The sequence below is a fragment of the Tachysurus vachellii genome, chromosome 17 (genome assembly GCF_030014155.1).
Source record: "Tachysurus vachellii isolate PV-2020 chromosome 17, HZAU_Pvac_v1, whole genome shotgun sequence".
NCBI lineage: Eukaryota > Metazoa > Chordata > Actinopteri > Siluriformes > Bagridae > Tachysurus > Tachysurus vachellii.
This window is the reverse complement of record NC_083476.1, coordinates 17,463,742-17,473,741: the sequence shown is the minus strand read 5'-3', so window position 1 is coordinate 17,473,741 and position 10,000 is coordinate 17,463,742. Positions and strand designations below refer to the sequence as shown.

The window sequence follows — 10,000 nt, the reverse complement described above, 5'->3', positions numbered from 1 at the left end:
TGGGAATCTGTGCTCTACACCCCTCCTGCAGCTCAGCTGCAGCATATCTCACTCAGTACTTGCTTATACTGAACAAACCCAGCCACACAGATCAGAGAGCTCCATTAATCCATCAGCTTCCCCCTGACATGTGGGGTGGTGAACCCCCATGGCACCCTCATTCCAAAATGCCTGTGAGATGATGGAGGCCAGAGTCTGAGTGAAGATCGATACACAGCCACCCTGGAATACCAAACCACTCTGCTGCTCATTACTGGCAGTGAGAGCGGTTGGTCTGCTGATGGCACCACCTCATTCATCAGCCCACGCCTTCCTGCAGGTCTCAGACTCTGTGGGCGAGAAAGTGGCGCCAGGCATCATCAGCCTAGAGTCAGGTACAGCTAGAGGGATGGGACACTGCAGGGATACTATGACAGGATATGGACAAATGCTTGAGAAAGTCCTGCTTGAGAGGTAGAACACCCTTCAAGATTTGATTTCCTCAAGCTGTGTGCTTTCTCTTGTTGAATCCATGTCACTGCTTTACTTACGACCAAATGAATTACGTGTCCTCGCTTCTAATTACTGAAGCAAATACTTCAGCATGAAGGACAAGTACTGAGGTGAAAGCTGTGCCGTCCATAAAAGCAGGGGCGAACCATATTGTAACCCGCTTTTTATGCCCACCATAAACTTTACAGACTTGCTTTTATTTACAACAGAACCTCATACATTATACACACCAAATCACAGGTGCTTGATGGCGCAAAAATCAATGTTGAGCGATGTCCTTGTGCAGAGCGAGAATATGCTCTGCGGCTAGAACTGCGTCTAACGGAAAAAACATTTTGCAGATGAGCCATCAAAACAGCCATCTGACAGAGCTCACACAAACCCAGCCTTTCAGCAGTAGAATGAAACATTGTTGGGTATAAAGACTGCAACAAGCAAGGGGGAGGCTCTGAAAACAAGCGTTGCTCTGTGTATGGTCAAGCAGCTGCTGTCAGACTGTTTATTCCTGGACTGCTAAGGATGCTTCCAATGTGAAAGTGCAAGCTTCAGACCAAATGGATTATTTATATGAAGATAATGCAGCTTTTTTTTTTATTACCTCACATGAAATATAATTGTGAGAAAAATCAAAAGAAACAGGGAGCCTCTATATAACACCATATTGTCACAGCATCACAGGTCTTTGACTCAAATTTAAACCAAATAAATAATTATTTTGCTCTTTCTGTTTTCATGTTATGCAGATTAATATTCTCACCAGGCATTTCTAATCTTTCAACTGAGCTGTTATCGCATCTTATTTAGGGCAAATGGCAAGGCTTATTTGCACAACTCAGAATATGGCCTCAATGCAGCTTGGTGATTATATAGTGCCTGAAAGAAACAACTTAACTTTAGATTTTATCCAACTTCATTTGCTTTGCGTTTTTAGTTAAGAGGTCCTAAGGGACCCCAAAGCACATGTGGTATCTGCAGAAGTGACATGCTCATCTTAATTGCTTGCACATGATCCAAATGAACAAAAGTTTATCATCACTTATAGATGTACTGTACAAGAAACTTTTTAAGCTTCTACTAATGACAGTGATGATAAGCAAAAATGATCAGTTTACATGTAAATGCCTTCGATTTATGGTGAAGTAATCCTTCACCATAACAGAGCAGGCAAGTAGGGTTTCTGCGCAGGGGTAAAGTTTGGTACTCACTATGTGTAGCTGGAGGAAGTCTCCCAGGCCCTGCGTGCTCTCCACCTGCACCAGGATGGCATCTTTCAACTGAGTGCTAAAGCCCACGGCCAGCCGGTCTGCCCTGGTGCTTGGTCGCTCATTTGGTGCCCATGTGTATGTGATAAGAGCGCCTCCTTTCCCAAATATATATGTGGTCCCAGCTGGTAGGAAGAAAGAGAGAAAGAGAGAGAGAGAGAGAAAGAGATGGATCAGGCTTTTGGGGAAAGGTTAATCAAGGGAGTGTTAGATAGAACAAACTTTAAAAAGAAAATGTGTCAGGATGAATGATAGAGTGATAAGACAAGGTGATGCAAAAGAGCTCCTTTAACTTTTCACAGTCACACCGTGCAGAGATTTAAATAAGAAAGACATAAAAAAAATAGTCTTTGACTTGCCATCTGTTCCATCGGGTTTTGTGCAGTTAGGCTCATCTTTGATTTGGATGCTCATTCACAAAATATTACATCGGCAGCAAACAATCCATTGCCAGCATTGTCAATTGAGGGCATGGCATCCTCTGCTGACTTCCAGCTTAACAGCCTTGCTGCTCATGAGAGTCGTGATCACTTTCTAATAAAACTTCATCCTTCTTTCTGACCTTTTGTGGTAGTACTGCCTGTGCAGTCGAGCGCTAATATGGAATAACATTTGGTCTCTGTGACTGAGACACAGTAGTGTGAGGGCACATGGGGAGGTGACACGAAACTAGTGCTAGTCTCCAAAGGGTGGGAGGGATGGCTGGACCACCCGATGCGGGCAAACAATCAGACATGGTACTGTGGAGCTCTGTGCTGCCAGGTTAAAGTAAGAATTCTCCTAATTTACCTCAAAAAATAATGTAACACACATGTGCAGAAAATATACTAACAACTTAGAAATTTGTCATAATCTTACAAATAGAATTTTTCCTCAGAGGCCACAAAATGGAAACTGCGGCTGTTTTTTTGTGTCCATGTTCAGCAGTGAATGACTTTGTCATGTCACAATCCACAGCAATATATTTATAGAAAAAACTGTGTTTTTGTAACACAAATGTTTCTAGCTTCAAAGTAAATGATGATATCAAACCTATTTCTGCTCTCTGAAATGCCCCAAGTGCTTATTCATATCTTTATCTTGTACCACTATAAGCTACTAAATACAGGATTTTTCTTAAAAATAAATGGTATCTTTTTTTCCTTCTTACGGCTGCTCCCTGTTTGGGGTCGCCACAGCGGATCACGTGATCCGCGTATTAGATTTGGCACAGGTTTTACGCCGGATGCCCTTCCTGATGCAACCCTTCCATTTTATCCAGGCTCAGGACCAGCACTGAGAGTTCAATGGTTGCGTTAGCGCCCTGAACTGAACCCAAGCCACGGCGATGAGAGCGTGGGATCCTGCCTCTGGATCACCAGCAAGCCCAATAAATTAATGACATAAAGTTTAAGTTTAACTATTATTTACTATATATATATATATATATATATATATATATATATATATATATATATATATATATATATATATATATATTTTAGAGATGAGCCGGATACTCGGCTGAAACGAGTATCCGGTACGGATAAAGCACTTCTGCCGAGTACGAGTATTATACGAGTAATACGAGTCAATGTCTGTGCTCGGATTGCATGAAAATCATCATTGGGTAGCTGATTGTGTCAGTGTTCTGTGATAGGCTAGTCACAGCGCCCCTCCCCTACAGTGATAGGCTAGTCACAGCGCCCCTCCCCTACACACATACAGATGTATTGTGTTGCTGTGTCTCGCTCTGCTCACTCACAGTCACACACAGAACAGCTCTCTGTCTCTCCCTCAGTCACTCGGGTTCGCGGGTCTTTTCCGTTAATGTTTAGGGTCTCTTCAGCTTTTTACTTCAGGTTGTAACGTTAATAATACGTACTTACTAACCAGTAGAGTTCTGGTAAACATGGGTTCGTTCAGACGTGGTGCTTGCTTGGTAGAATGCGACTCGCATTGCGTCTCTGCTTGTCAGAGATTTTTTTCTTTTTTAAACCTTCAGCTGTCTCTAACCTGTAACCAGACACTGAGTGTCTGACACGTTTTTGCTGTATTTCATAAAAACATAAAGGTAGTAAGCTAGTGTTATAAATATTACAAATTAATTATTACCGGTTAAAGAACCGCCCATTTCAAGACAAGCCCTGCCTACTTCTGGGTTAGGCCCCACCCACTCCGAGTACGGATACGGATACAGATAATTCATATGGTTTACAGATACGGATACAGATACAGATAATGCTGTACTCGCTAATCCCTAATATATATATATATTTTTTTTTTAACCGAGTGAGGGTACCAATTACCATATTATTGAGCCGTAATTCCTTATTGCCGTGTCTTTTTCATGTTATCTGTATTCAACCCAATTGTGTTTATGTCATATGGTGAAGACTTCTCTATTGTTGCGATGTCAGCTGGCAGGTGAAGTAATACAGCACCCTTTTCCCTTTCTAATGCTATCTGTAGTGCATTCTGCTTACATTTGCTATAAAACATTTTACGCTCCGTTAAACATGTGAGCTCACATGTAATGTTGAATCAAGAGAGACGGATTTTGACGCCACCTGTTTTTTTCTGGTGCCTGTGGTAGTATAAATGAGCTAAACTGTACAGGAGAGGAGACTATAATTAGATGATCTGGTAAGGCTGGCTGTGGGAGACAGTGTTACACATCTGCTTCTAAAATCGACAGCTATCAACTTGTTGCTAGCATCGGGGCATGTAAGGGAGCCCAGGGAGCTGACACCTGTCAGTGACATGTGGGCATGGAGAATGCAATGGGCCTGAGACCAAAATGTCTCAGAGATAACAGAGTGCTAGGTGAGGTGAGATTCAGTCTGTGCACAACAGACAAGGACAGTCTGCCCTGGAACAGAGGGACTTGACCTGAATTGGCACTGCACAGATCGAAGTTAAGCACTACAATCCTATACAGTTTCACTGTTGGGAACACATTGATTTGCTCCAACCTGAAACTGAATGATGGGTTTGTTTATTTGGTAAATGTTGCGAGGTGGCCTTCACCATATATGGTATTAAAGCTGCTATAAAGCAATCAATAACTCCATCAATTCTCATCTGACAATGTAGTCATTTAGTGTGGCTCTTTAAAATTCATTTGCCCTTGAGGTTGATAAATGAACTTATTATATCCTAGTTTTTATATAGTCAGCTACTTCAAGGCCTGTTCCTTCTCAGTTGTTATTTTTGGGCCTTTTTTTTTTAAAAAAAATCTCATATAGTCTGAAGTTACCAAACTGAAGCTTACCTTGCATCATCTTCAAGGTTAAAGAAATGCAATGCGCATTGTTCCTATATATCGTTTTTTTTTTCAAAGATAAGATTAGGACAATTCAGCTTTATCCTAACCTAAGTCACCTGAGTGAAGTATGGGTATTTACAGTAAATTATAGCAATGGCCTTGAATCCCTGCACTGTCTCAAATCTTTGTAACTATGTGAGCAAGCTAAGTTCTGGTTACTTAGTAAAACAGATACAATATTATCAGTCTTCATCGAAAAAAAAAAGAATTTACATTTATAAGATGAGAGTTAAGCTTCTATTACACAACAGTCTCTGTTGAATTCTAGATTGATCTGAATGATCAGAATTTTCCTTAACAGGCAATTTATTTTGTAAAAATGCTGCAGTATAAGAGAAATAAAACACTTTCATTTCTGCTGTTATTTAAAAAATTATCAACATTTGTCAGACTGCCCCACACTGCATTGTCACTGATTATTTTCCTGCAACAGTATGCGTCAAGGGGGGCACGGTGGCTTAGTGGTTAGCACGTTCGCCTCACACCTCCAGGGTTGTGGGTTCGATTCCCGTCCCCGCCTTATGTGTGTGGAGTTTGCATGTTCTCCCTGTGCCTCGGGGGTTTCCTCCGGGTACTCCGGTTTCCTCCCCTAGTCCAAAGACATGCATGGTAGGTTGATTGGCATCTCTGGAAAATTGTCCATAGTGTGTGATTGCGTGAGTGAATGAGAGTGTGTGTGTGCCCTGCAATGGGTTGGCACTCCATCCAGGGTGTATCCTGCCTTGATGCCCTATGACGCCTGAGATAGGCACAGGCTCCCCGTGACCCGAGATAGTTCGGATAAGCGATAGAAAATGAGTGAGTGAGTATGCGTCAATCTTATGTATAACTGTTAAGCATACCTCTGTATAACTACTCTCCTCATAGGGAAGGCAAGTCAACAAAGACAACATAATTAAAAACAAATGAGGCAACTTACGTCACCTAGAGAATTAACCCTAGAGAATTAAAAAAAATAAAAAGAGAATAAAAAAAAAACAAAAAAAAAAACACACTTCAGTTTGGCATCTTATCCATCTCATCAGTTAATTGCTGAAGCTGTCACAGACAATATACTGGTGTGAAAAATTAAAACACACATCTCTATACATCTGTAGCCCTCCAGGACCTGGGTTTTGACCTACTGTAATTAAAACACCAGAATTGTTCATGCTTGCAACCTCTTTCTATAGACAACAAAGTAACTGTACATGTACATGTAGTAAAGCCTGGGCTTTAAAATCCTGAGCGGTTAAGGATTTGTAAATTGTATTTAATTCACCCAAGAGCAAATAATAAACACAGGCCACATAAACCTATTTGGAAAGGAAGGGATCTCTCAGGCAAAAAAATTCCATTTTCTTGCTTCACTTGCTTGCTGCGGGTAAAAAGTGAGGTAAAAAGCCTTGAGTTTTGAGTAAGATAAGGCATACAGGTTTACTCTTTCTTGCTTGCTACATTCCCACAGCTGTGTTCCAATCACACAACAACTTTCCTAAAGCTTGTTTTGTGCACTTTAACAAAGGTAATACTTTCCTCCCCTGCTGGGTAATGTTGGTTTATAAGAAACACGGCTGTTACAAGCTACTGAGAAACAGGCAGCGTGAGAGGTGTTACTCTGGATTATCAAACACACACTAATTTACAATGATGACAAAAACAAGGTGTATGAGTTTACAGTAATTATCTTTCTTCTCTTGAAATAGGACCCCATTTAAAGGTTTCTATCACTGAGATAAACCTAAGAAGCGTCTTGGTAATGTATTAGTACACCATGATTAAGCCCTTCCTAAAAAGGTTCCCATGAATAATTATTCCTCATTAGGCTGATTTACTTTCACCTTCAGCCAGAGGTTCAGAATTAGGTTTAAATGAGAAATAGTAGAAATACGAGTGCAACTTTCCTATTTGATTTTAGTGTCCGCTGGTGTCTTTAGGGCTTCTGTGAGACTTACCCATCAGATAAGGGCTGTGTATAGACTGATACTGGGGGATTTGGTAAGCACAGAGGTTATTTACTGTGTGCTGCCAGCTTCTCACTGGGGGATACTGGAATCATGGCTAGTGGAGCATGTGTGTGTTCTTTTCCCAGACACACACCTTGTGTTGGCCATGAAAGGCAGCCGTTTATAAAGCAACATAAAAGCAGAACACAGGGAGAACCTATCCTGCTGTTCCCATCACTCTGAGAATAATCACTGCACAATTGTCAGTCATGGCCTCAGACACAGCTAGGGGCTTTACATTACGTCAAATTAAATGCTACAGACTGAAGGGCATACATTATGGACGTCTCAGAAAACAGCACTTAGTAAGAAAAAAAATGATTAGTTTATCCATGTATCCAAAGGCTTTTTATACAGATTGTGTTACCAGCAACAGAAGTCCACGTTTGTTTCGAGTCTCTAGACACCCACTGGACATTTCTGTCACTGAATTCTGGAAACTTCTTATAATAATATTTCTCTAGCTTAAGAAACTATAAAAATATTGGAATTTAGTCTTATTTGCCTGCAATGAAACAGTCAGTCTACCTAAAAATATCTAATACCAAACTAACAATATTCGCAGTGTTACAACATTATGACCAGGCGGATGAACAGCTACAGACATGAGGCAGCTTTTAAATAAATATATACTGGTTATCAAAATGTCTGTGATCCTCAAAAAAATTGAGGTGACCTATTAAAATCAGTAACGACAAGAAATTTAGCTGAAAGAATAGAATTGACCGAATTGATCAGCAATTATTTTAGCTCCAGTGCTAGCATGACCTGTAATCAGTAGACGGAAAAGTGGGTGATGAGGCTAGAGATTAAAATCCGTGAGTCACTTTTAACTCTGGAAAATCAAAATAAAAATTCTGAACTTTTTTTCAAGTAAAGCTGCTTTGTAACAATATCCATTATACTGCATTACGTTGTTACCTTGTACATGAGTAATGACCAGAGCCAATCCTGACCTCCCTGGGGCCCTAAGCAAAATTCTGCTAAGGAGCCCTTGATCCCTGATGGTTATTATTTACTGAGGGATGTGCATTCATATTAACCTGGCATTATGCCCATTCCAGTGTAAATCCATTGGTTTCCATATTGCATTGACGTTGTTGTAACCTTGATTGAGAGACTATAAACATTGTCATTTAGGAGCGCTATCACGCTACTTTTTGTACTGGTCCCCATACAGATGCTGCTGCTGGAAAGCCCGCATGTCATTACGTGCACGATTGCACGCGCATATGAACGCATGTTCACGCGCGGCGCGGTTATCGAGCTGCCGTTTATAAACACCGTTGCCCTTGGACGTTTATTCAGGCGAATGTTCACGCAATAAATTGTTGTGTGACAGACAGGCCAGGAGATGCACTGGCAGCACTGCACAGCTAATTTAGCTAGTCAGATGGAGACTAGAGACAGAATCACATCAACTTAACTTTACTGTTATTTGCTCTTGCTGACATCAAACTTAAAGAGAACACAAGTTTACCTGATTAATGTTCTCGCATTTTACTCTCATTTTGTTTCTTTTTTCTCTTTTCATGGCCAGATGGATAGCTCCGCTTCATATTGTCATCTACACAGTAAACATTAACACGCGCTGTAAAATGAGGCAGGGGGAGGCGGGGCCTTGCGTAATTTGTGGGGCCCTACGCAACTTGCGTAGTGTGCGTATAGGGCCGATCGGCTCTGGTAATTACAATAAAGTTTAATATAATCTTATCTAATCAATACACATAAAGTGCTATACAAATAAAACTGAATTGAATTTAAATATTTAATTAAATATTTAAATATTCAATATTCTCCCTTTTGGAGCTAACTGGACCTTAAAATTTACTTTTGTTTGCTACGTGCAAAAGAGAAGCTCAGTTTCAGTATCGGTTCAGGAAAGCCTATAATTTTTGAAACTATATACATAATAAAAAATGTCAAAATCTGATCATGTGAAGAGTTTTCCCAGGCCTCCACACATTCTGCTTGGGAGTGGGCTTTACATCAGATATAGGTCTGACAGGGGACATGATTAAGAACCTCAAAGTAGTGATAAGATTCATCCAGTACAGGCTTTTGACATGCTTTGTGAATGAAATGATTATAACAAATGTCACTGTCCATCATTTGTGGCTCATTAATGTGTGAGTCAGTGCTTTTCACTGGGGTAATATTCTCTATCAACATATGAAAAATAAATCCATCTCCATGAAATGTGTACAGGAACAGAAGAAAAAAAAAAAATTTCATATATATATATATATATATATATATATATATATATATATATATATATATATATATATATATATATATATATATACAGTATATACAGTGTAGTGTATATATATATTGCTTCACTGAATTAAATTGGCCTAAATAACATACATCCAGCATTGAGTACCAATTGCTAAAAAAAAATAAAAAATAAAATAAAGAGCTGCTTAGGATTCATTGCAGTCACTCTCGTGTTTCTGAATGCAGCGAACATAATATTGACTCTCTCTCAAAATTCCCTGGATGCCGTCGTATATTAACCTCCTACATTTCTCAGGATAAAGCTCTTTGGATAAACCGCTTCCTATAGCACTAGAATATATGTTAAGACTCGATATCATAGTTCCATCTCTAGGCCCATATCGAAACACACCAGATGTTTAAATGCAGCTTGTAATGCAGGTTACAGCCAGGTCTTATGGTAGAAAACAAGTTTTTCGATCTCGAGCTAGACATTTGGTTTCAGATTTCCCCAATTCTATTTGATATATAAGTTTATTCACATTATATAAGAGAATGCAAACATAAACACACACATACATAAAGGTCCTATAATAATATATGGAAGAAAAATGATCAATGGGGCGGTGTGATGCTTTACACCAAAGATTATTTTTTCCAATAACAGCACATAACAAGGTAATTTATTTGTTTTATAACACATCAATTTTCCAACAGGTCTCTTCGATAGA

At 39.8% G+C, this 10,000-nt stretch overlaps 1 protein-coding gene across 5 annotated transcripts in view; it reads right to left on the bottom strand.

Moving 5' to 3' along the window:
• The window catches only part of nrxn2a (neurexin 2a), a 364,908-nt gene that overhangs the window by 41,318 nt on the left and 313,590 nt on the right, over positions 1–10,000 (bottom strand). For all 5 annotated transcript variants that reach the window (XM_060890359.1, XM_060890360.1, XM_060890362.1 and 2 more), the window contains one exon: positions 1,698–1,879. In XM_060890359.1, the coding sequence (XP_060746342.1) occupies positions 1,698–1,879 (182 nt within the window). The remainder of the gene's footprint in view (positions 1–1,697; positions 1,880–10,000) is intronic.